Source organism: Malurus melanocephalus, unplaced genomic scaffold (assembly GCF_030028575.1).
Source record: "Malurus melanocephalus ecotype Western Australia unplaced genomic scaffold, MMel_1.1 scaffold_81, whole genome shotgun sequence".
Lineage (NCBI taxonomy): Eukaryota > Metazoa > Chordata > Aves > Passeriformes > Maluridae > Malurus > Malurus melanocephalus.
In genome coordinates this window covers 933,998-961,023 of record NW_026623313.1, presented here as the reverse complement: position 1 = coordinate 961,023, position 27,026 = coordinate 933,998, and the positions used below count along the sequence as shown (strand labels likewise).

At 37.6% G+C, this 27,026-nt stretch overlaps 1 protein-coding gene across 1 annotated transcript in view; it reads left to right on the top strand.

Annotated features, from left to right (window-relative positions):
* PLA2R1 (phospholipase A2 receptor 1) overlaps positions 1-27,026 on the top strand; it is a 39,096-nt gene that overhangs the window by 5,889 nt on the left and 6,181 nt on the right. Inside the window, exons 3-24 of the mRNA XM_057367628.1 lie at positions 14-181; positions 818-991; positions 2,117-2,230; positions 2,914-3,057; positions 4,028-4,219; positions 5,566-5,723; positions 7,055-7,162; positions 10,435-10,547; positions 12,596-12,765; positions 13,981-14,183; positions 14,473-14,618; positions 15,094-15,178; positions 15,557-15,689; positions 16,084-16,119; positions 16,643-16,800; positions 18,270-18,334; positions 18,657-18,760; positions 20,069-20,211; positions 21,028-21,145; positions 21,944-22,074; positions 22,641-22,776; positions 26,212-26,450. Coding sequence (XP_057223611.1) covers positions 14-181; positions 818-991; positions 2,117-2,230; positions 2,914-3,057; positions 4,028-4,219; positions 5,566-5,723; positions 7,055-7,162; positions 10,435-10,547; positions 12,596-12,765; positions 13,981-14,183; positions 14,473-14,618; positions 15,094-15,178; positions 15,557-15,689; positions 16,084-16,119; positions 16,643-16,800; positions 18,270-18,334; positions 18,657-18,760; positions 20,069-20,211; positions 21,028-21,145; positions 21,944-22,074; positions 22,641-22,776; positions 26,212-26,450 — 3,038 coding nt within the window. The remainder of the gene's footprint in view (positions 1-13; positions 182-817; positions 992-2,116; positions 2,231-2,913; positions 3,058-4,027; positions 4,220-5,565; positions 5,724-7,054; positions 7,163-10,434; positions 10,548-12,595; positions 12,766-13,980; positions 14,184-14,472; positions 14,619-15,093; positions 15,179-15,556; positions 15,690-16,083; positions 16,120-16,642; positions 16,801-18,269; positions 18,335-18,656; positions 18,761-20,068; positions 20,212-21,027; positions 21,146-21,943; positions 22,075-22,640; positions 22,777-26,211; positions 26,451-27,026) is intronic.

Sequence of the window (27,026 nt, the reverse complement as noted above, 5' to 3'; positions counted from 1 at the left end):
TATTTTTTTCCAGAAACATACACCTTGATGGGAAATTCTTTTGGTTTCCCGTGYGTTTTTCCATTTAAATATAACAACAAGTGGTATCATGAGTGTACCAGAGATGGAAAGGAATCMGAGTGGTGTGCCACAACAACTCAGTATGAAAAAGATGAAAAATGGGGATTTTGCCCAAATGCTGGTAAGATTTTTGCTTGTCTTCTCTCTCTCCCTGCAAGAGTTTGTTTTTTATTGTAATACTAGGATAGTCTGATTTTGGATTACTTCCCTTCTATTAGAGGGGATTGTCTCTCAGATCTCTGTTCTAAAGCATCATAAAATCAGCTATAAATRTGTCTATGTAGTGGGTATTTCTGGGCAACTGTTAAAATAGGTGGTAGTTGCAGCCTTGCTTATCCTTTTTAATTAGAGGAAGTTTATTCTCTTGGGTACAAGGTCCAAGGACATCCACTGACTGTTGCTCCACAAGTTGGGTGAGTTGTTCACAGTTTGAATATTTCAACATTCAGCTTTACAAACAAATGATTAGCCAGAATAAATTAAAATGTAGCTGTGTTGGGTTCACAGGAGCTGTGAAAATCACCACCAACTGCAGATCATCTCCCAAATACTTTATCAACCATATGAAATTTGGAGCAACATTTTATTTCATTAGTGCCCTATTTCCGTGCATACTTTAATAAAGGAACAGGAAGGGTGATCATAATCATGTTCCACTGGAATGCTGCTGTTATTAATTAATGGAATTGTTCAAGATATTGTGTTTCTGATTGGTTTGGAGTCTTGGGCTGTTTGTGACAAATCTGTTTTTGAGCAGAGAATGGCTGTGACATTTTTTGGAAGAAGAACCCCAACACACGTGTCTGCTACCAGTTCAACCTCATGTCTGCGCTGAGCTGGCACGAGGCTCGGGCTGCCTGTCAGCTGCAGGGAGGAGACCTGCTCAGCATCAGCAGCCCTGAGGAGCAGAACTACATAAGTAACTTGAGCAGTGAGTACACATTTCTTTGGGGACCTTGTAGGAAACCTGTAGTTAAATTTCCTCCCTATCTGTGCAAAGGGGTAAGCTTTGGAGCCTGATACTCTGTGTGATGTCTCTCCTACTGCTGCTTGTGGGGCTTTGTCATGTAATATTTGAAGGAGCAAGGATGAAAGTAAGTTCCCATCTTAATGAACAGAAGTGCAGAAGTGGTGGTATGTGTTGCGTGAGGATATAATTTTCTCAATTCTCCCTCCCTGCAGAAATTCCCATTCATCCTGCAGCTGTGGTTAGCCAGTGTGTTTGTTTACTTGGAGAATTATACATGTGTTTACCTTCTCTGCAATGTACCTTGATGTCCCTTTCTCCTGCTAAGTTTTCTTTGTAAGCTGGGCTTCACCAAATGCAAATGACAGGAACATTTCTGCAGGCTTGAAATAAATGTCCTGTATGGGAAAAATGCCAGCTCTCTTTTTGTTAATGATGTTACTCCTTCTCTGAGAAGCATTTTGCTTTTCCTCTTGGAGCAAATGTCTCAGGCAAGCTGCAGAGCAGGGCTTTCATGGGTATTTCAGTGTGTGTGGAGAAAATCAAGTGGAGGAATGGGTGGTGGAGCTCTGATGCAAAAGGTTGCCTCAGGTTTCTTGTCCATTGCTTCCCATTATTGCTGGTTTTCAATTGAAGGATGTAAGCTAACAGGAAGTTTTAAAAATGATTTCATTAGCTTTTTGATATGCCTGCACGGCTGTAAGAGTTTCTGAAAATTGTTTGGTTTATRGAAAGCTGAAACAAGCTAGTGTTTATGTAAACAGGCTAGCATTTATGTAGCTGCTTGTTCTAGATTTAAGTTTAAGGTCAGCAACAACTTCTGCAGGAAGGGTTTTCAGGATAAGTGGCTTTTGAAGGATTTCAGGTTTCTGAGTTAATTTCTTTTCATCTCTGTGCTGATTAACAAAGTAACAGACTTTCCCTAAGGACAGAAAAAAAACACCCCAAGCAGCCTGAACTTTCTGGAGTTCARCTTCAACTGCTTTGAAGTTTTGTTTTATTCCAGTTGTAACAAGTCAGGACAGCAGGTCTTTGCCTGTAGATATTTTAAAGCATGCAGTTTTACTTTGTTTATTTTTCCTGTTTCAGGGCAGTTAAACACCACGGACATGATGCTGTGGATGGGCCTGAACCGCTTGGATAATGATGCTGGCTGGCAGTGGTCAGACGGAGCACCGCTGATGTTTGTGAACTGGAGAGCAAGTACTTGATGTTCCTCTTGGATATGTTATAGCAGCCTAATTATATGTTCTCTRTAACWGCAGTCTGATACAACACTGCTGTTMTTACAGTTGTGTTTGAAAGTTGAATTAAGTGAAAGAGTACACTTCYTTTTTGGTAGAAATGWTTATTCATGTTCATGAACTGAAGGCCCTTCCTGGGATGTAACCTCAATGGGGATCGATTTGTTCAAGGCATTAATGGTCTAGTCCTTTTGTCTAGATAATGGTTTTGTCTAAACTATTTACTTTTTAAAATGTTTTTAAGGTTCCAGTTGCAAATTTGAAAACTTCAGCTGCATTCATGGAGGAAAGGAGTTTCAATTTGTATATATTAACAAGCTGCAATTAACAGTAGCACATTAACATATGCTTTGTGACTTGGTTTGCTACATTTTGAGATCTGCCCACAAGCAATTATAACATAGACACTCAGGCTTTAGTTTCAGCCTCTCACCTGAGAGCARCAGGCAAAGAGGCAGTGCCACGCAGGTAATTTGTGGTTAGTGTTCAACAGGCCACAGTACTAGTAAAATATTTCTAGAAGTTTGGGTGTTCAGGGATGTTTATACATTAATTCAAAAAGATGCAGAGAACTTAGAGCACCATTTAATAACTAAGAAGTGACTTTTTGYAATTTTGTGCTTCTCGAAAATGTTTTTGCAGATGTCTCTGATAAGCATTTTAAAGAAAATCGCTGTGCAGTGATTAATCCGAGATTGAACTATGGTTGGAGCAGTTATTTATGTGAATCTGGATTGCCTTTTATATGCAAAAAATATTTAAATAAGACAGAGCATGAAGCTCTGGGTAAGTCTCTCAGTGTTACTGTATCCTATTTGTGGGTGTGCAAGGAGAGCAAGAGAAGCCGCCTGACTATAAAGTCAGCAGAACTGAGTCAGAGCTGCACTAAATGGGTTTGCTAGTTTAAGTTGAACACAATTTACTTTATCTGATGTAATTACACTTCCTTCTGTTTAAATTCAGTCATTGAAAACATGTTAAGAGTCAGAATTAGCAAATAATTTTGATACAAATAGCATTTACTTGGTTCCTTACACCATCAGAATGCTCATTCTCAGTTAYACTATGGTAAGAGCCACACTTATGAGCTGCAAAGTAGTTTTTCAGTGTGAATGGAATTAACCAGTGGCACGCAGAGAAGAAAGTTGTATAAAAGCAGTGCAAAATTTGCAATTATTTTTATGATGTGCTGTACTTTTGATATACCAGAAAAACATTGTACATATACTTCAAGTGTTTATGCAATGAGTATAGGATATGTATACACAGAATGACTCAGGCTCCCATTCTGTGAGAAAGTTAAACACAGAATTGAGTTAATTCTAACATAAATTTTCGTTTTTGTGAGAGCAACTTACTTGGGCTCAGCTCTTTCCCAGTAACTTAAAGCTACTAGAAACAAGCAGCATGTTTGAGGAAGTAAGGAAAGACTTAGCCAAATGTTCTGTAGGTAATGCATCTGAAAAACTTTTATCTGTCTTTGAATCAGGTTCAGAGGTAATAAAACAATGTGTTTTAAACTGAATTAGCATTTGCACCAGCCCAAATGGTTCAGCCATCAAATAAAGTGGAAGAAATTTCRGTTTGCTTGGTAGGTAATGATCCATAAAGAAGGTGTTTTGGCCTCCTTAAGTCATCTTGGCCGACTCTGTTTTCAACTTTTGAAGATGAAAACAAAAATCTCTGAATGTGCTGTGAACATACCGTAAGCTTGGTAATTCTGTCTCATCTGTATGAACTTTGTGTGCTCCATTAGAAGATACATGGAAGTATTTTGCCACTCGTTGTGACGCTGGTTGGTACCCRCACAATCGCAACTGCTACAGACTTGGTAAAGAGGAGAAGAGCTGGAACAATGCATCTCTCTCATGCCAGAGTGAAAATAGCAGTCTCATCAGTATATCCTCCATGGCAGATGAAGAGCTGCTCCTTAACTTGCTTGAAAGCGGTGAGTGACTTTGGGGAGTTCAAATGTGCAGTGTTTTTCGAGTGTTTTGTGGTTCTCTTCTGCACAATATTGCATGGCACGCCCAAATGCTGTTTGCAAAAAATGCAATCATGATRCATGCCCATTCTAGGAGTCTTAAAAATCTATAAAGTTACTTTTTCCAACAACCATTCTTAAAATAAAAGTATGAATCCATGAGGCAGAYATAGTGAGACTCCAGTAAACATGTTAGCTTTTATCCTTTCCTGTTCTTGCCTGCCTCCTTGCAAACTGTTGCAAAATATTCAGTGATCGACCTTATACTAGAGTTGTATTAGAAGTAAAGCTTAGAAGAAGTAGAGCTTAGAAGTAAAAACCAATTCGGGGTATCTTTTGCTTTCTAGCTGGCCTCATCCCCACTGCAAAATTGCTGCTGCTACTATGAGGGCARAGCCCCCTTTGATGTCAGCAGGGCGTATCAAAGCAGTTCTGCTAAGTTCACATTGTCCCAAGAGGTAGCACAATTGCACAAGGAACTTAATGAACAAAAGCTCTTTGATGAAGCAATGCCAATACTTTTGTTGTCATAACAGCAGCAAAGAAAAGTGAATATTTTCTGCCTTCCCCTGACACCAGTGTGCTGGCAGAGCTGCACAGTTTGGTTGTGAGTCTGTCTCCCAGAGCAGGGGCGCAGTGACACGTGGAGATTAAGAAATTACCCTCCACATTATCTTCCTCACCTCTATTTAGACCTTCAGTAGATACCAAATACTGTTATTTCCAGAGATACTATAATGGATAGATGTAATTGTTCTCAACTTCAGTTGCAGCTTCAGTCTGAAGCTTCTCTCCAGCCTGCTTCAGATTTTTCTTCAGAAGTGCTTACATGCCTGAAAGCCTGAGTACTTTTTCAGCCTGTAGTAGCTGTTCTAAATAGATTTTACATCAAACTGCAAGCTTTGTCTTTCCTAGGTTTGTCAGACACTGGTTACAACTGTGCTGTCACTGGACCACATAAACTCTCAGAGAAACCTGAAGCTAATTGTGCTGTGGAAAATTACATGAAGAAATATTTCAGTTCTATGTCAGTTTTTCTGAAAGTGCATATGGTCATTTGTATTTTCCAGGATTTTAAAGCATGTTATCATGTATGTTGATCTATTTTTAAAATTATTTGGTTTTCAAGAGCAGTACAGTATAATCTCATCAATAAGGTTTCCTAAAGTTTATACAGCTTTTTTTTTCTTTAAGGAAAGACATTCTTATGAAAATCCCATGAATAATTTTTAGGGATGGTGTTGATGGTAAAGGAAAAACAGGCTTTATCACTTCACCATTAAAATCTGAACTCACTTATTCTTTTACAGAAAAYGTAACTGAGACATGGATTGGATTATACAGCAATAACACCCCTGTTGTTTTTGAGTGGTCAGATGGCACCCCAGTAAAACTCTCTAGCTGGCACARACAAGAACCTAACACCTTTCAAAGAACTGGACAACTCTGTGTTTCAGCACAAGGACCTGTAAGTTTTATTTTAAAAAAATTAGACGCTTTTGGTTTAGCTCATAATAATTCTGTTCCTTGCTGTGCATAATTTTTTAAACCATGACCTGAAGTATGACTTTGTTTTTTGATTCCTAACATATTCATGTTATGATAAATGCTGTGTAGCCTTTAGAAACCAATGCATTCTGCAGTACTGATGCACAGAAAATGAATCACAGATTTTGAGCTTCAGATAAAAAATGCTCTATATGTAAAGCCTGCCAAATGGAAGAGAACAAATATGAGTGGATGTTTTGCTAAAGTAATTTAAAATCCAGCTAGTGTGTATCATAAATTATGATGCATAACTTCTAGTCTTGAAAATTTCATGCTTTGAAAAACTGTCAGTTGTGCCTGTATTGTCTTGGTGTAAATATCTATAAATTTCATGTAGAGGCTTTCAAAATCATAGTAGTCTAGTTCTACATAAAAGTATAGAAGTTTACTGCAGGAAGATTGACACCAAATCAGTCAGAGGCTGTAAACCAGGGAGTAATGTTAAAACAACGCTGTCCTGCTATACTGGTGTTCGTGGCACTGTCAATTCTTTCATAATGGGGTCATGCATTTACTTTTGCAGTTTACAGTACTTCAGCTCACTARTACATGACTTGAATAAGTAGCACTGTAAATTTTTTTGTAAAGTGTGTTATGTCTGAGTGTGAAAGCTGTATCAAGAAGAGTTTCTGTTGTCTCCACAGTAGTGGGTCCAGGTTGCAATCTTTAACTCAGGGGAAAGCCAAGACAATTACAATGAGTGGGAAAAGTGTGTTCCAATTGGAAGCAGAAAATAGGACTTTGGTACAATTGTGGGTTTTAGATTCCAAAGTCATATTTTTTTCAGTTTGCTAGTATAAACAAATGAAAATGCAAAATACAATGGAAAAGGAGGTTCAAGATAAAAKTTTTCAAGCATTGTTTTTGATACATGTCCAATATATACAGTTATATGATACAATATCTATAATATCTTGATTAAGGACTGTTCAAATATAAAGATTAATCTTACAAAGAACTGTGATAGCTAGAAAGTACTCTGGCATGGCTGTAGTGTTAGTTAATTAAGATGCTTTACGTCCCGAAGACTGATTCAAAGAGACAAACCCATTTGTATGATTGATTTGAGGCATCCTGCTGACAGTATTGGTAGAAATAAATGGACCATCTAAGAAAAAGTAAATGGAGTGGGAAAAATTACTTATTTTTTAGTGAGGAGTTAAAAGACGAAGAGAGAGTGTAATCTAATGTTTGTATAGATATGCATGAGAATATGGGTATGTACAGAATATACTTCTTCTTATTCCTTAGGACGGACACTGGAGGATTAAAGAGTGTGAAGACAAATCTTTTTATATTTGCAAAAAAGCAGGGGAGTTTAATAGTGTCTCTCCTGAATTGGAATCRGGTTGTCCAGAGGTAAGTGGGTTTGTGGTTGTTGTGGAACTATACTGATGACATAGAATTATTTAAGTAACCTCTAAATACAGCTACAGAACATGTGGATGCAAATAGATAATTTCAGTTTTTTTATATTAAAGACATGCCTGTTTTGCTTGGAAAAATCTTTGTTTGCTTTAAAAGTATGTAAACTAAAGTTTAATGTAAGATTAAAAGCCTTCACAAGATGCCTTCATGGCTTGTTTTTTCATCAGTGGTTGTGACCCAAGTTCCTATTTCTTTCTACATCAAAAGTGAAGCCCTTTTGCCCACCATCTGTGCAAATAATGGCTGTTATATGATGCCTCATCCCACACATGGTTTTCATACATTGAGATGGAATGTCAGGGTGAAAAACAATCAGTTTCATTGACACAGAGGATGAACTCTTCCACTCATACATTAGCATTCCATTTGCTTTCAAACACAAGTGGGAAGGAGCACGGCTGTCTAACTAGGACATTTTGAGGCATTTAGGCTCTGCATTCTGTAGTAAAAGGAAGCATGTTAAAGTATGACTTTATTTGCCATCAGTTCCTTTTCACAGTGTGGAAAGAGGAAACTTGTTCAATTTCCATTATGTTCAAAACTGTGGAGGAAAAAATCTCTCYTCTCTAACCTGCTTTACTATTTAGTTCATTGTCTTCCTTTTTTCAATTTTCTGTCCTGTTTCTTGAGAAATGAGGAAACACAACCAGTTCAGTTGAATTATAAGAAGGTTGAAGCTGAACTGTTTGGATTCAGATGTGGTGTTTCTGCAGATGTAGAGTGTCCTGATACGGAGTTCTTGTCATACCGTTATGGAAGTTACTGCTTGGTTCCAGCTTAACATTTCCAAAAGTTTAGGGGACTGCATTTATTTCATTTGGACCRATGTATTCCATCACTCAAGAATTTTGTGTGTTACTAGTGTAAGAAAGGTTTGTCACAGTCCTGACCAGGGGAAAAATGTACAGAGCATCAGGATTTCCTTGACAATCTGTAGTCAGCTGTTTGACAGCACTTCAACTTCTTCTCAATCCTGCATCCCACAGGCCTGAGTCTCAAGATATTGAGCCACTRGTCATAAGTATTTTGATCCACTCTGGCAAACTTCCCCTCAGAATAAATTTCTACTTCTTGATGTTCCACACCCTGCAAAAACATGTGCTGAACCCTCTTACAGTTCCTTGGCTTTGATCCTTTTCTTTCTAATGTGAAAAAAGTTACATTCAGTTAATCAAAAGAAGTCAATACTTAAGCTTATTCAAAGCTACCTTTGTCTGATTTCAGACATTYTGTATTGTCAACTCACTTTCAACATTCAATGTATATGTTGTTGCTAGTTATTTGCCTAATTTTCTAGGGCTGTCTTTGCTTCATCCAGAYTTAACTTTTTTGTCCATTTTTCTGTTGCTGTCTTACCCTAAGTGTGCAGAATAAGTAATGGAGTTTCTCACTTTCCATTATCTTCATACTGTCATTCGTGTTGGACTGATAATAGACACTCAGGGAGCTTTGGCCTTGGCTGCAGTGTTTGCTTTCCTAAAGCTTTGTTGTCTTACGTGTTATTGCTAAGCTTTCGCCTCGTGTTGATTTTTGGACTTGTGCATCAGAWGAACCAGCCTTTAACATTTTTTGTGGCCCTGATAATGCAGTTTTTTGCAATATGTTCATATGCAGTTACCAGAAACCCAAGCTCTTTCTTTCCCTACACTTCTGTCAWCCTAAGACATAAAATGTGTGGAGTAATTTCTTCCCTTAGCAGACTAACTATTCTCTTTTCCTAGTCAGTAGGCTGTTACTGAGAAKAAACATTTTAATGCCAAGGTCACATACTCTGGGCAGATAACACTGAAATAACAGCTKTAAGTATTTTCTTTCAGCCAGCTTYAGAAACAGGTTGTGGAGTTATCAGCTGCTGGAGAATGAAGTTGGGTGGTCCCAGGTATAGAACTACTGTGGTGTACCAGTGACTTTCTCCAGACCCCTGCACTTTGTTTAGTGCATCAAAAGATAATGCAATTGTACTAAATTGAACATTTGTCTTTATGGCTATTGTAACAGAAGATAATTTTACTTTTAAGAAGATAATTGCTATTATCTCAATTGCTTTTATAGCTCAAAAGGTTATAAAACCTTTTTGAGAGGTTAGGATGATTGTGTTTATCTCCTTTGAATCCATSTATTTATCACTCAAGAATTACAATTGAAGGAAACCAGACATTTCTGTCTCTTAACTGTGTCCCCATAGAGGGCATTGCAGTCAATATTCAGCCCTCTTCCAGCCCTCAGTGCTGGACTTTGAGTGCACATCAAAGTGAAAAGACAGTGAGAGCCGTCTGGGTCCCCAGGTGCTGCATTCTCCCAATGAGAAGTCCCATTTAGGAGATAGGGAAGAGCCTCAAGCCAGCAGTTTATTTCTTCTTGCAAAGCCAATGTCTGAACATTGCAATTGTGTTGTTCAGGGGAACCCACAGAAGCTGGTAGTGCAGTGCATTCTGTGCCAATGAAGGGCTGTGTTCTGAGCACAGAGAGGGGCTGGTAAAAGGCAGCAGAGCTGTCGGCTGCCCCAGCAGCAAGCACGCTCCTGAYTAGAAGCTGAAGATCCACCAGGCTCAGCATAGCTGAAGGATGTGCATAATCATTGATTGTTATCCTGCATAGGTCTGCAGCAACTTCTTGTACATTTCATTGTACTTTAGGGGGGAGAGCAGAAAAAGAGCCTATCCTTTTCCTCTTTTCTCTCCTTTTGCTTTCACCATCAAGCTGTTCTTGATGGTGCCCTTTGTGACCCCCCAGCAAGCAGCACCTCCTTCATGGAAAAGGCAACATGAGATCATCTGGTTCTTTTCTGTCTGTGTGGCATTGGGATGGATTGAATTGAGATTGTGTATTATCTCTTCATTCTCTTGCATTTTTAAAACRTGTCTCATGTAATCATGAGACCAGGCAGGCATGCTGCATGAGCTCACACCAGCAGAACGTACRCCAGTCCAGGTGGTGTCTTTTGGACACCCAGGGCTGAATAGTCAGAAATAAGAGTACTAATGAGATGAAATGAGGCAGGCTGACCACTGACTCAGTGTCCTGGCTCATTTGATATCCAYATTTTCAGTAACTTTGGGGATAACTGCTCTTCAACCTTGGTAGGAAAGAAAAGCACTATAGGGATGCCAGGTATCATCAGACAGAAGGTACAAAAGGGGAACAAGTTTTTAAYAGCTATACAATAATTAATAATCTATAAAATAATGTTCATTTCTTTTAAGGGATGGGAAAGACATGGTGGATATTGTTACAAAATCGACAGTACCCCTCGAAGTTTTGAACATGCTTCCAGTGGTTTTTTCTGCCCATCTGCACTTGTATCAGTAACAAACAGGTAGTTAATCCTATTAGACAGTGTGAAGATACCTCTAACAAGAGCTGCTCTAACTTTATAAAGTGTTGCATGGCAAAAGATATTACCATGATGAAATAATTTTTGCTTGAGAAGTGAGCATAATTACTAACATTGRCTAAAATCAAGGGTGTGCTTTGCTTTACCTTTTAATTGAAAATAAATTTAGTAAAAAGCAGCTGTTAGGCTAATAAACACTTACAGCAATGTGCACACCTGGGCATGCAGGAATCTAATGAAAATGCTTTCTACAGGGGTATGTAACATCTTTAAGTATTGGTGTACTTGGAAAAATTAAAATATATTTATTTTTTGTAATTAAAATATTAAAAATTTTAAAGCTAATCAGTTAGTTTTTTTAATGTTTCTATTTATGTATTCATTTTATGTATGTTTTCAGAAAATAGGATAAGACAGTAATTGTTTGAAATAATTTGTTGCTGTTTTCCCATGCCTTGTTCATATTTACCTCTAGTCCAGCTTTAGTAAGAGCTTTCTCCTCTGCAGATGTCTGGATGCTTGGGGTTTCTCTGCTGTCTTTATTATTTACCCTTTATGTTGGCTTTTCATTAAAGCTTGACATACTGATAGATAAATTACATAGATACCTCAGCCACTGCATAAAAAGCCCAAAACAACCAAAAAACCCCAAAAGGAGGAAATGTCCCCTCCCTTTAGACCAGAGGAAGTAACCACCAGCAATCAGATGAATAGTGGTGTTTTAGGGAAACACTGGCTACCCTACAAAAGGTTTGACATCAATGGGAATTTGTCCTGCCAGGTGGTTCCAGGATAGAGCACAGGGTGCGGAGCACTGAGCTGCAGTGTGATGATTGTCCTTTCAGGAGGAATAAAGGACAAATTCTTGCAGCTGAGCACTGGCAGCTCAAATGTGGCAGGGAACTGAGGGCTGAACATCACTAGAATCATGTCTTCTGTCTTTTTCTGCCTTTTTTTTTTTCCCTTCCCACTTCCAGGTGTAGCTGTCACTAATTAAAATGTTAGCTCCCAATTCCAGTTAGCAGCAGTGGCAAGGAATAGCAATAACAAGTTAGTTTAATGTTTTGTTTTTTTTTAAATTACTGCTGAGGTTTGTTGTTCTGGAGTGAAAAATGCAGAAACTTTTCATTTATTGATCCTAAAATGTTCATTAGATAGTTAGTTGTAGAGGGAGGAGAGTTGACATAATTTTCAGTTCCTCTGCATGTTCTCTTTTTAAGTACAAGTTCTGAGACACTCGAAGTGTGAGAGATAAGTCCAGTCTTTTACATTAATGTCACCCTTATGGTATTTAGCCATTGTTTTCAGAGTTTGTGAAACCAGAAAGTTGAGYAAGTCTTCATCAAACTGGGAAATTGCTTGGTTTTACTTTTTTCRTAGTCAACTGATTAAATGTGCTCATAAACTGAAGGATTTTTGTATAATCCTGTACCAATTATATTAGAATCAGTTGCATTTAAGTGACAATTGGATTACTATACGCAACAATTATTACTTGCAACARGCTGTATATCTCTCACATAACTTTAGTGAAGAAATTAAAGAAGGAATTCTTTAATCAGCGCTCCTGATTCTTTCTGCAGTAGTGCTTTGAGTCCTTCGGCTCTGGTTTTTTAGTGCTGGTTTGTGCCTGCTTCCAACAGGGCACTTCTGTGCAGATTTTGTTTTTTCTTTCTTCTGGAGCCTTTTCAGACCAATAACTTTTCTCCTTCTTGCAAGGAGTTTCTTGTTTTTATTTGTGCATCATTAATACACCTTATATTTACATCTTGTGATTCAAGCATTGAGGCTGTAAGATCTGATTCTAGTGTTTCTTTTATGTGCTCAAATGCTAAAAAAACAGGGAAAAAATATGACTTGTGCTACAGACTTGTGCCTGAAGTTCCCCACGGTGTTTAYAAAGGAAATTAAGTACCTCTATTATATTCTTCTCTTCTAATATAATTTAAATGATTTAATGAGAGCTATTAACTGAAATACCAATTTACCTCTTTTATCCTAAAAACCTTTATCTTGATTACTTTATTAAGGTTTGAACAAGCTTTTATCAACAGCATGATCSGCAGCATGGTGAAATCTGAGAGAACTTATTTTTGGATAGGATTGCAAGACCTTAACAACACAGGAGAATACTTTTGGCTCAGTACAGCAGGAAAGAATCTCTCTGTGAGCTACACAAACTGGAACAAGTACCAGCCACGTGAGTACATGCTGTTAAAAAAATCWTTGGTTTGGAAACTCAGGAGTGTGCTCTCTTCCCCATGGCACCAGTGGCTTAGAGGGACTGAAGAGTCCCAGTCTTTTCCTCCCTGCCTGGTCGAGAGAGCAGAGAGATGAGCTTACATCTGCTGTCRGCTCTGTAACTCCTCCCTAGCATGGGTTGAATTAGGTGAGTCAGCAGTTGTGGAGAAGTTGGAGCTTCCTTCCCAGCTTTCCACCCAGGGGCTGCTATCCTGGATTGTGGTGGGGTGCTGGATACCACTCTTCCCACCTGAGGCAAGGGAAATATTAATCTAGTGTTTCTTTTGTGTCTTCTAGTGTGTCTTAAATACTGAAAAAAAATATTGGGGAAAAACGGTGGCTTATGCTWCAGACTTGTGCCTGAAGTTCCCCACAGTCGGGCCCTTGTTACAGGCACAGCTAATACCTGAAATGCTTCTTTTCCCATGAGGTGGTTTTCATGCATTCCTTTATGGACTGTAATACATTCRTTGTATACGTCATGTTTTTTTAAGAAACATCAAAAAAGCATACAAGATGTTTTTCATACATTTCTTGATGGACTTTTCAAGGGCTTCCTGAAACTYCTGCCAAAAGGTCCTTGAAAAGTCAAGAATTTTAGTCAATAACAGTCACAGCTTGAAATTTGCTTTGTATATGAAAAAAAGGTCAGCAATTGCCAGATACATTTCTGTAAATAAGAACACTGTGGGGAGGTTACTTCTTCTTCCCCTTTAGTTTGCTGATACTTGGTTTGTGATTTTCATCTTGTTTGTTTTATAGTAATTCTAAGGAAAATATTCCAAGGAAACAAAAAGTGAAAAAATGAAATAGTTGTTCAACCTTTGAAACATAAATCACTTAGCCATACCTGAAAGCAGAGATATAATAATAAAGATATTCCATTTCAATAATGGCTCTCTGATTTGGCCTCTTTACATTTATTACTTTACTACTGCATTTTGCAACAGTAATGTTTTTAATGGCATTTCTTCTTCTGCATTTTGTGAGAGGAACCCTTTGTCRTGGTTCATTTTACTAGTTGAAGCCAGCCAAGACAGGCTTATGAATTGGCTGCTGACCAAAGAATTTACTACTCTTGTAAGTTCAATAAGGTTTTATCCAGAAACTCATGTCAGTAAAACAGCTACTTCACAAAAAATCACAAAATTCATTGTTTTATTCTCTTGTCTAGGTCATTCTGGAGGGTGTGTGGCTATGCGAGGGCAGCACCCTATTGGTTATTGGGAGGTGAAGAGCTGTAAGAACTTCAAAGCAATGTCAYTGTGCAAGCAAAAAGCCGATTTTTATGAAGAACCTGAACTTACTTTTCAAAAACATTCGAGTTCCTGCTATTTTGGATGGGAGTCAGAGCCTAATCTGCTCAGCTGCTACAAGGTACCTGTCAAACTTCCTTAGAGTTTTTCTGATTCRCACCATCTTAGGGATATGCTGTTCCTAAAAGATTTTTGATAATGCATAATTTCTTTCACTCAGCAAACAAACAGGAACTATTACCATCCGCACTGCATTTAAAAGTGAGTGAAAGTAGTAAGAATCAGAGCTATRCTTGGAATATATATGGCTTTAGTTTGAAAAAACTGAATAATATTTTACTGTTACAGGTTTCTAAAACAACTGCTCTCTAAAATCAACTACATTTATGATAATGTTTATTTTATTGCAGATTTTTCACAATGAGAAAGTTCTGATGAGAAGAACATGGGATGAGGCAGAAGCATTATGTCAAGATTTTGGAGCACATCTTGCGAGTTTTAGCCACATTTATGAAGAGACATTTTTAAACAATCTATTATATACAATTTTTGACAGGTAAATATATTTTTAACACCAACAAGATTTATCTTAATCATAATAATCTAYAATTTAGGTTATTCTATCCTCTTTACTAGTGTCCAAAGTAGTCTTTACTCTAACACAAACTTAAAAATGGGTGAAATTAGCAACATTGCAATGTGATTCTTTTTTGAAGATGATCTTTGCGATAAATGTTGAGYTGCTGTTATTGTCAAGGTGGTATTTTTGTGAGTTAACATTTCTCATCGAAATGGAGGCTCAACAATTTTAATCCCATTTTAAATGTTTTCATCTTGTAAAGTATAATTTAACATTTTCATGGGAAAACAAGAGTTCACTTCAAAGATAATAAAAAGTAAGAAACATATTATGGAATTATATATTGAATTCAAGAAGAAATCAGTATGTGAACTTGTACTACTAATAAGTTTTCTGAAATGGCTAAGGAAAAAGTGCACGAGAAATGTTATTTTCTTTGTTTCTGCTCTAGAACAGAAGAGAGACAGTTCTGGATTGGATTTAATAAAAGAAATGCGCTTTCTGGAGGGACGTGGCAGTGGTCTGACAGAACACCTGTAATTATCTGTTTACTCTCTTATTTCAAGTAACCTTTCAAGTCATACCTGAGCATTCTTTCAACCAARGCAAAGGCTTTTAGATGTGGACAATTGCTGCCAATCATGTAAAATATTTGTTAGGTTTCATAGCTATTAAGTTATTTTTATGAAGGAGGAGTTTGATATGAGATGGATGAGTTGGACAGGACATTGAGAGAACATGAYTGGAGACCCTATTATTTGTATTTTACCATCACAATTTAGGTGGTCCTCTAGCTGTTGCTTAGATGTTCTTATTGTGCACACATGTCTAAATTCTTCCTTTTCTCCATGATGAGACTGTTAAATGCTTCATCTTGGGTTGTCAGTGAAAATGAATGAATGTGCTGTTTTYAGGTTGTGTCTTCATTTTTGGAGCACAAGTATGTTGAAGATGACTTGAGAAACTGTGGTGCATTCAAAGTAAACAGAACAGTCTTTCCAGCACTCTGCAATGAGAAGCGTGAATGGATATGCAAAATACCAAAAGGTGAAATGTTAATTAACATGCAGTGTCTGTTACACACATTACTTGCAATTCAGGAGAAACAAGAAAAAACTATCTAAAAGTCTCCATTTTATCTACCTCTGGAGTTCTCAATGGTCTTCTGCATGAAATAATGACAAAGCCTTGGGGGTTACTCCACTAATGTTCATTGTCCAGTTGAGAGATCTACTGTGAACAGTCAGTTAAAAAAATATATAGCAAGATTAGCAGTTAGTTAGAAGTACTTATTCAAAATTGTTATTGATAAAAATTATTGTAAATATTTTTTTAGTGAGTATGTCAATTATTTTATTTTATTCTATGTTTGACTCCTTTTTTATCCCAAAACAAGAATAACRATAGTCTTAATTATTTTTTGTTTGTTTGTTTTTTGCAGGTGTGAAACCAATGAGTCCAGTTTGGTACACAGCTGGTATGAAAATATTTTCTTTCCCTTATCTTGAAATGATATAATTTAGAAATAAAATTTAAGCCTTTGTTAAAAATGAAAAAAACTAAAATATTCTAAATTGAAAATATGCAGTAAGGAACTCTGTAAGAACTTCTTCCCACAGATTAAATCTGCCACTGTTTAGGARCACTAGAGCATCAGATACTGCTTTRGTTGAATAAGGAAAATTGCCAATAGTAAGCACAGGACTTTSATAAACTCTCCATCACATTCAAACTGCCCTTCTGTTAAATCTTTATATTACTGCAGTGTTACCGCGGGATGAAACATTAGAAAAAAAATCCTAGTCCATTTTTTCCCACTAATTGCTGTGTTAATATGGCTCTGATGTTCCTGTTCTGATGTTAATATGGTTCTGTTAATATGTTGYGGCATATTTGTCCTCTGACACATGGCTGAAGGCAGGCTATGGGGGTAAAAAAGATGAGACTTGAAATGAGTTTTTTACCCCTGTACACCACTGACTCTTTTGCTCATTTTCTAGAACTGCCCTGGTCATATTATCAAGGAGCAGAATATCTTTTCCACGTCACCCCWGCAGACTGGGAAACCTGTAAGTTTGTCTGTAGCTGGCTTCGTGGTGGATTGGCAATGATAAATTCTTCTGGTGAACAAGCCTTTGTTCAAAGTAAAATAAGAAAGGTAAGAAGAATTACCCTTTTGAAGAMATAAACCCTCAGGTGGTAACTGGCTATTTTCTGCTACTGTAATTCTGAATGTTTATGACTTAAAAAGTGATATAACTTTAAAAAAATATGTATTTTTCCAGATTCAGATCACTTAAAATGGATAATCAGAATGCTGCTTTACAGTCGTGTTCACTTACGCAAGATCTTTTAATACTAGATTTACCACTGAAATTAGTGGGCATTTTGAAAACTTGTGAGCATTCTGCAATGAAAAAGCCAAATCTGGTCTCTTGACACTGGAAATAAGCTTAACTTCCTTGAAATTTTGTCTCAGAAAACAACATACACAGCTTTTTCAAAGCCTGATAGCTTTGGCTGAGCTTTCCCAGCATAGCCACACTTASCCCTGAGTGATTGTAACTAGTTTCCTGTGGAAGCAGGAGTATGGCAGTCACTAAAATAGTACTCAGCAGTCCAATTAGATGTTGCATATGTCATTAGACCACTTGGTCAAAATTTCTTAGAATGGAATTTGGGATCACATTTTTCACTATTTCATTAAAAACTGTAATATGTAGGCTGTGTGCTGTGATTAGAAAACTAAGCTCAGGAGTCAGTCAGTGCCAAATCAGAGAGCATTCMACAGTTTTTTCTTTGTCAGAAATGTCTGTTTTTTTCATTTGATATTGTTAAATAATATGTAAGCTGGAGAATCCTAACTGTRACTCCAACACAGGCTGGACTTTCATTCCTTCTGACAAAAAATAAATGCTTCACAGAGACAAGGTGGCTTTTCTAGTGTCCTGCACTTYTAGAACTTTTTGGTTTTTTTCTTTTTCCAAGAGTCCCCAGACTGTGACTGCATGGCTAACCCTGGAAGYGAAACCAATTCATAGCTTAAGCTGGAATCAATTTGAACAAAGCAATAACACATGGCTGTTGGAATTGCATTTTTTCCATGGCTTTTCCATAACACTTTGCTATTAAAAGCAAAGGTGTAGATCCTTTCATGAGTACAGTGATCAGTCTGGAAAGCATCTCTAGAAAAGTCCTGTATGAGCCATGCAAAGCCAGTAAATGTTCATAAAAAGTATTTTGGATATATCGAGGATCAGCAGTACATTAGTACTTAAAGGAAATACTTGCTGTTGTCTAATTTTAAAAGTTGAGAGAAAACAAATTCTGGTCTAAGAGTACAGTCTTTTCAAACCAGATAGGCTGTAAATTCCTAAAACTGTAGATTGCTGGGTTACAGAAGACACATCAGCAATCCCAGGAAATTATTGGAGCTCATGCTCTATTCAACATGAATAACCTCAGTGTAGTGATTGATATGAATTAACATGGGCAGGATTTAGCATCTGTTCCTTCCATTGCAGCCCAGTGGAGATGCTGTTTGAATACAGAGTCTGAYTTTAGGAGTTTGTGCATGGATAAGGGGGCAAGAGCAGCTAAACACATGGCAAAACATTTCTTTTATAGCTGTCGAACAGTGATGTTCACTGGTGGATTGGACTGTACACAGAAAACCTCAGTGATGAATTTCGGTAAGAATTCACTGCAGTTCATTCATCTGCTGGGAGCTGTGCTTGGCATGACYTGTGTCAGTAYGATGGGCCAAAGCAGTTTGRTCACTGAGTGGGATATTCAAGACATAGCTTCAGTTCTCATGTAAAGATAATTTCAGAATAATTTATCTCCATATTGCCGTTCTCCTTCTGTCAGGGTTGTAAAAGACATTGATACTGACCTTGGTTGTGGYGGTTGGTTGTTCACTTTCTCCCTGGCATTTCCTTATGAGCCCTATGAGGGTGTAATTTTAGGTAAGGATAGGAAAAGTGAAACCTCATTCCTAATATTTCTGTGCAGGTGGAGAGATGAATCACCAGTAACATACCAGAACTGGGATGAAGGGAGGAAAAGAGATCTGCAGAAACCAGGGAAAAGATGTGCCTTCATTTCATCACAATCAGGTTTCTTTTATATTTCCTTTTGCTGCAGAAGAATTGTGACTTGATTCTGTTGTTGGCCAAAGGGTTTATTTCTTTTTTCATTGCTTTTAAGAAATGTAATCCATATCAAAGTCCTGTTCCATGGTTATAATATGCATAACTGCTTCTGTGATTAAGGAAAGTATTATGAAACATCATTAATCTGCTCAGGGACTAAGCTGTAGGTTTAAAAAGTTTGTTAATACTTACAGCTCTCTGATGTCAAAATACCAAGATTCCAGTGATACTGATACTTTAGTCTTAATTGGTCTGTTATGTGGCACAGCAACAATGCATTGCTGGTGTTCACATTTTCTCATAACCGAACGACCCAGATGGACTGAGCAACAATTTTTCCTACATCTATAAATTGTTTTTCTATCAGCACACAACTCTAAATACTCAGGTTTCTATCTTCTTTTTGATTCCATAGCAAATCTGCTGAGGGATTTTTGGATGCCATGATTTTGGTGCTAGCCTTTCGATCATGGCATAGTTCTWTATTTTACTAGATTAATAAAAAAATCCCAGTGCTTCTGCTCTAGTGATTGCTATCATCCCACAGTGTCTTTTTTCTGATGATCTGCAAGTCATATGATAAACACATCAGTTTCCAAGGAAAATAAAAATAGATTTGTGTTTGTGAGAAGAGCTGGAAAAGACTAATCCAGCTGCTCTCTTGTAATGCCAGCCTCAAAAGTCAAAACTGAAAAAGTGTAAAATTTTTTTCCCCTCATATAATGTTGGAGTTTTGATTCATGACTTTTGAATGCTTGAGTTTGCCATTGCCATAGTTAGTATCAGATAAAAGGAAGAGACGCCCACCCTCCCCCTCTCAGCTGACCAAATGTGGGGGCTGGCCAAAAATTTGTTCAGTTTCCTGAAAAGYGTGTTTTCCTCCTAAGCAGGTCAGCATTTTATATCATCAGCTCGATCTTGCCAAAAATTTTCAATGTAAGGAAGTCAAACTATTTTATCTGGAAGGCTTTTTGGTTTTTTGGTTTTTTTTGCATAACTTCTTTTTTAAATAAATGATTATATAGTCATATGTTATGAGACTCTGTAGAGGTGTTGGTTTTACTTAGCAAAATTAAACTAGTAATGAAAATAGGTGCCCCATGAACCATCAAGTCTGCTCTAATGCAGTATGTCCAATTATATTTGATGTAGAATCTCTTTTTACTCAAATACTAAAGTATACCCTTCTTAACAATATCTAAGCTAGCTAAGAAAAAACACCTTTTCCAAGTCTCAAAACAGTGTTGAACTGTGATTTTTCTTTTTACTCAGGACTCTGGGATGATGAAAACTGCACTGTTTCTCTTCCCTGCATCTGTAAACGTAAAATTCCAAAGAAGATAGAGAAAGAGATTCCAAAAGACCYGAGCCAACAAGGAGTATGTCCCAAAGGCTGGTTGCACTTTGGATTCAAAGTAAAACCTTTTTTTTATGCTGTTTCATTGTTCAAAATGTGTTCCATATTTAGGACATAAACTGTACTTAAGGATTACTTAATATTTAAAGATTTACTTACTTTTTGAAAATGCCCTTAGGTTTATAACTACTGATACCGTGACACAAAGATTTATTGCAGTTGAGTAGCTTCCCACACTTTAAAAAATTGTCTTAATAAGGTGCTAAAAATTTTACTTCAGATTCAGAGAGTAAATATTCATATATGCAAAAGCTGCRCAAGTGTATTTGTGCCTTTGCCATAAAAAGCCTGCTCCATCCTCTCTTTTCGACACCTTTTCCAAGTGTCTTTTGTGAWCTCAAAAGAGGTCTCTAACCCCTTGATGTACTGAATGGATCCCTAATTGCTGCTGTCCTCTGAAAGATGCTSTTTCAATTGGGCTTTATTAAARATCATTATAAGCCAGAGTCTATTTGCAGTTGAGGGTCAAAAGGTAACTGTTTCATCTGGCTTTTCCTGAATGCCCAATTTCCTTCACAGCAGCGTGCATTAAGGTGGCTGGATTTATCCCAGCGCTCGCTGCAGTGACTATGAGGATAAATTTAACCTCATTTGTGTTTGCCTTGAAACAACTAATTTGAATGCAATCCAGATGACAGCTGAAAACTCACAATGAGCATGGTGGAGATGTCCATGGCAGGGCAGAAAACAGTGAAATATTGAGCATTCAGTAACAGCATGTGAACTGTTTTGGTGATCACTATTAGTGATTGATAAATGACTGGAGAAAAACAAACAAAGCGAGTTTGTTTTGTTTTTTTTTTTTTTGAAACAGTGTTTTTTAATACAAATTCCAAAGGATCCAGAGCATCTGAGAAATTGGTACTCTGCACAAGAATTCTGCAGTAGCTATGATGGGTCACTTGCTTTCCTGGAAGACGAACTGGAGCAAGGTAGAGTGCTGCAGATATGTTAATAAATAAAGCATTGTTTTCCATTAGGCTGCTGTAGTAAAGTTAAATGTTGGACACAGATTTAGGAAAGAAGATCGTTCAGCTCTTACCCATGGTTCCACTATTTTAAACAAATTAGTATTTCTCTGTCTCAGTTTCCCAAAATTTAAAGGTTCACTGAGATATATGACAGGTATATTATAAGGAATAATTGCAAATTCTTTTGTGCTTACCATGCATTAAAATACCCCCAACAATGGAATACCCATTTAAAAACTGGCTGYTTCAAATTTCTACCTCATTATCTCATTTTTATCCTTTACTAGTACTTAAAATCTGATCTATAGTATAGGACATACCACTAGGCTGGAAGTGTCAGAAATAAATACCAGCAAATTTGGAAATATTTATAAGCCCTATTCTTAAAAAAGCTATAGTTGAATTTCACACGTTTGCAAAACCACTTGTTGGAGGTGAGAGGAATCTCACTGGCTATCTTTGKCTGAGAAATCTTGTTTTCAACTGAAACTGAGATAAGCCTCTTCAATTGGACTGTMTTATTACTGGAATGGTATTATTAGCTAATGGACTAGATCCTGACCCGATTAAATKAATCAAGTTAACTGTATTTATAGTTAGATGATACTGGAATGYCACTCATGTTCTTATTTTCTAGTAACTACTTAATATCATTGATTGGAAATTAATTTTTTCAATGCTTCAGTGTGTTGCAAGAGACTCCATCTATCCCTRAAKGCTTACYKGTTTATTTTATTTTATTTCTGTTTAATTTTCTAGCTTTCATAACAATGAATCTATATGGATGGAAAACTAGTGTTTGGATAGGTTTCCAGAGTGACCATTATGAAAAATGGTTGAATGAAAACCCTCAAATGTATTCCAACTGGTCTCCAGTTGAAGTAGTGGATGTGAGTATTTTCAGGGGGGTACAACAGTGAGAAGTTTTTTATCCRTAAAAATTATGGCTTCCATAAGACAAGGCCAAAGGTGTTACAGCAGTTCAGGCTCCTCTTAATTTTTGCAGCTTCAAAGAACTTCAGGCAYAGATTCACAGGCATTACTAGAAATAGCAAAAAAAGGCATGGTCAAGACAGATATTTACAAAATTCGTGGCTCTTCCCAGTTTCTCTTGCAGCTGGTTTTAAGCAGCACAGTTTGAATTATATGGTCAGTATGAGATACAGTCTGAGCAAAGCTTAGGCACAAGATTACGAATTTCCTATTCTAATACATTGCTTTACAACATGTTAGTCCCAACTGGGGTTAGCATTTTAGTTTGTTCTGTGAAAGCTAGTGAGTTTTTAATTATGAGGTTATGGTTTCAAATTGTATTTATGGGGACTGTTCATTGTTCTACCTAAATATTTGTTATACAGACTTTCGGATAATTATTCTCCTAAATTTGATGTAATGATTTTGCATTGTTTTACACAGTGTATTTTTAAATTAATAAAAGGTTCTGTGTTGATTGCAGAGACAGCATTTTAACATTCAAGACCAGATTCCACTGTGTACATTGGTATCAAATAACCCTAATTTTTATCTTACGGGAAAATGGTACTTAGAAAACTGTCAGAAAAATTACGGGTTTGTCTGCCAAAAGACTCAGGGTAAGGTTTTGTCTTGCTTTGCTTCTGTTCTCTTTTCTTACGATATTGAATTTGTCTTACTTTTTTTTTATATAGAGGCAGCTTTTTATAAGTGTCTCTCTAACAAGGAGCATAAAAAATTTCTAAGACAGTTTGCTATTTAGATAGACTAGCTCTACACTATGTAATAAATCAGTAGCTGGGATGTAGAAGTAATTGCTAAAAAAATGTTTTGTTATTAAGTTTTCCTCCTAACTTTGAGYATTCTGTTAGCGTATCTTTGAAGARGGAATAGAGATGACATTTTGTGTTTTTTCTCAGTACAGCAGAGTAACCACATGAAATTACAAAAGGCTAAAATAAGAGTAATTTTGATGAAAATATGATTTAGGGTAGAGATTTGTTACTTGCCATATTAGATCAGAACAGACCCTAGAAAATGTATTTTTCTGAACAGCATGGACCTGATTGGCTGACTGAGTAGAGCTTGGCTTCTCTTTTCTAGCACCACACTTCTTTAATTCTGGTACCATAAAGTTCCCCTGTCAGAACATGAAGCATTYGGGAGGAACACAGGTTGTTGTGTTTCCTCCAGCCACATTCTCTCAGCTGAGAGCCGTGGGCAGCTCTGGAGCCCCATCCCRGGGGCAGCTGTACCTGTGCCAGCAGGACATGTCCCCAAACAGAGCAGCAACAAATTATTAACCCTGAAGCAAAGGGAGGGCTGTAATCCGAGCCTGTAAGGAGTCTCCTTGGCCTCTGCCTTTACTGTGGGGGTGGTTTTGTACAGCTCAGCTCTATATTATATTATCACCCCTAAATTTAGCCCTGGGATTAGGAAACAGTACTCTCCTGCTTCTGCTTGGGAGGGGAGGGACAGCAAATTGAGAAGCAGAACAATTRCAAGCTTTGGGCAGTGCTCACATGTGGCTCAAGCAAAGCATAGCTGGGTTTTACTTRTTGGGAAGTACAATTGTGAGAAGGGCTGGAGCAATCCTGTGCATAGTGCAGAAAAAATAAATAAATATCTTTTCCTGCGGGTTTCTTTCAGTTACCTCCCAAACGTTTGTATTTTAACCTCTTGCTGGTTCTTGAGACAAATAGAGAAGGCATGGAAAGGCAGGAAGGAAAACAATTGCGTTGGGTGGCYGGGGTTCTGGAGAGGATTTGGGCTGCAGTGACTGCTCAGGATCCTATCCTCATTTCCCAGCTGTGTCACYGAAAGTCAGGAATARAACTCTCTAACACCGTAATTTCAGCATTAGAAAGCTGCATTACTTCATTTTGGTGCCAGGTGTGCAGGGAATATTTTCTCCTCTTCCCTGCCCTGCAGCCAGCCAACAGATCAGTTRAGTTCTCTGTAGCTTATGCATATTCATTCCATTTCCCAAAACTCATGCATATATGCTAAACAGTCCTGTGAATTCTTTTGCATATTTAAATCACYTCTCAGAGCTTATTTACTTAGTAGAGTAGGGGTTCTTTTGAGCGTCTCTGGTGGTCATTTGGGGAACATCTCATTCCTCAAATTACTCTTTTTTGGGTCATAGTCGTCAAAAAAAAAAAAAAGTTTCTTTTCTTGGAATGAATCCCAGTGGTGTGGTCTGGTGAAGATACACCTTCTTATCAGCATTGCTCCAGCCCGAAGTCTTTGAGATAAGCACTTGAACCCGTTAATGCCTGACTGAGCACTGTGGGTTAAAGCTGAAGGAGTTCATAAKGCTTAAACACCATTTGTTACAATTCAAGATTTGACCCAAGGGGGGCCCATGGGCAGTGGCTGCAGTGCTGCTCAGTGCTGCCCCAAGCACAGTAGGGTGTTCCTGGCTTTGAAGGGACCGTCCTGCCTCCCCAGTGCGACATTCGTGGCACCACCCCAAAACAATCATGCAGTTCAGCTTGCTAATTCAGCAGAAAACTTTCCTATCTTTTTTTCCCCCCTCCTGCTTTGTTTATTTATTTTTGTATAAATCATGTGATTTTCTGCAGCTTTTTACAGGCTGTGTCAGCTTTGCGCAGGGTCAGGCAAACACCAGAGCAGGGAATTTGCAGCAGGAAGAGCAGAGAAGCAAGGAAAGGGAGTACTGAGAMAGCCTCTTGCTGGCAGTAGTGAACTGCTAAATTTGCTTATGTGTCCAAACAAATGTGTCAATTCCTGGAAGGATGAGCTGGTGTTTTGCTTCTGCCATCCTGCCTGCATTCCATTTCTCCTCTTTTGAATTCTTTTCTGAGGGAGACTAAAATGAAATTAAGCAGCAGGGGGTTTGAACTGAGCTCTGCTCTCTCAGTGATGCTTGGGTTAGAACTGTGTCACCAATTTACAGCATTTTCTGCCTTTTTTAAGCAGTGCCACACACTGAAAGCTGGAACAAAACAGGGTGCTTCAGTTAGCTCAAGAGCAGAACTTCCTCTTGCTTAGAAATTTCTAATTTTAAATTATTTGTGAATGACAAGTAATAAATGAATTTGCTATCTTAAGATGTTTGTTAACACTCCTCCTCTCTWAGTCATACAGGGAACCAAGCCTAAAAACATTCCACCTTGTAGCAAAGCARCCACTTCATTTTGTAATCATACAGAAGCTTTATAGTGAGGAATAATTAATCCAAACTGACAAACAGGATCAAAATGGTAGCATTTTTTAAAGCATACTGGAGGCATCCACATACATTAGCAAAGGCATTTGCCTCCTGTAAAAGAGCGAGTGCAGCAGCATCACAGACTGGGCTGGGGTGAGATGGTCTCATCTCCTGATTTTTATTTATCATGAGAGACTCTGTTTCTTAAATGCAAGAGCCCTGCTTATTCCTTTCATGGTTTTGGACGTTGCTGTGTTAGTTTATCATCAGAAAGAGGTTTGAGTCTCCGTGCACAGATGATTTCTCTTTTAAGTGCCACATTGTGATCTTCCCTCCRTTGACTCATGGATATTAAAGAAGAGCTCAAGAAGCTCAAAAGCATGCACTTTGTTACCCTTTTGGCTGTATCAATAGAGTAATTTTTGAGGCCAGACCTTATGATAYAGGCTGATCTTGGAAATTATTAATAAGAGCAGGTCAAAAAAGAGGTAATCTAATTTACATGCCGGGTATCTGGGGATAAAAGCACTTGGCAGCCCACTGGTACTGGACATTTGGGATGTGCCCAAATCCCAGTTGATTTCTACTGACCTCCAAAGGTGCAGTCAATACAATTAACCTCATTCAGGTTTGGGGTGTTTTAAAATACATTAGACTCTGTCATTCCTGTAATGAGTTTTGTGATGTAATTTCAAATACTTTTCTAGTAGTCATTGTTTTTTCTTTTTAAATTTCACAGTGCCTTCCTAAAACTAATGAGTTTGCAACTTTTTAAATTTTTTGCGAGGATAATTCTGATTTTTTTTATTTAGGAGATGCTCAGCTGTGATCAAGTTGTCTGTTTTAAAAATAAGTTCTTTTTTTCTGTTTATGACAGACACATCCAGACACGTTACGAATGCATCTGACATGTATCCTGTGCCWGATACTTTAGAATATGGAAACAGGATGTATAAACTAATAAGTGGGAATTTTACATGGTCTTCAGCTTTGGAAGCGTGCATGGCAAACAGCGCAGAGTTGGTGAGCATTACAGACCAGTACCACCAAGCTTTCCTCACGGTCATCGTCAATCGCCTGGGGTACAGCCACTGGATCGGCCTCTTCACCTCTGATGTACGTAGCAGATTACCTGGCTGTGAATATGATGCTGCAAAGGAGTTTTTCCAGTAACAAGTTAGTGAGCTGTGTCATTGATTAGAAAAGTTTGCAGCTGGAGATGAAACCCTGGAAAATTTGAGCCTTTTTTTTTTTTTTTTCATTTTTTGTTTGGTTTGGGGTTTTTTGTTTTTTTTTCTTTTGATTTTTTTTTATATATATTTATTAATTTTTTTTTCGACATAACATTTAAGTCAAGTGAGAGCCAGTTTGGTACAATGACTACTGAAAGCTAAATGCCAGAGAAGACTTTTAAAAGCATGAAAAAAGAAATGTTTTGTTGCATCAACATTGAAATTTTGTTGTTTCATTTGTAGTAGCCCAATGGCCCAAGTAGCTGCTTGCTCAAAACCAAAGATTAGCTGTAGTTTGTAGTCTCCCAAAAGTGAGTTGGGAGGATCCTTGGCTCTGCCTTTCATAGATCCATCTGGATCCACTGAGCTTTTAGAAAATTTAGGCATTCTGTAATACCTGGTGAGGATGCCACCAAAAGAAGATTAATTTGTATGGTGCTAAAGCATATCAGAACAATAA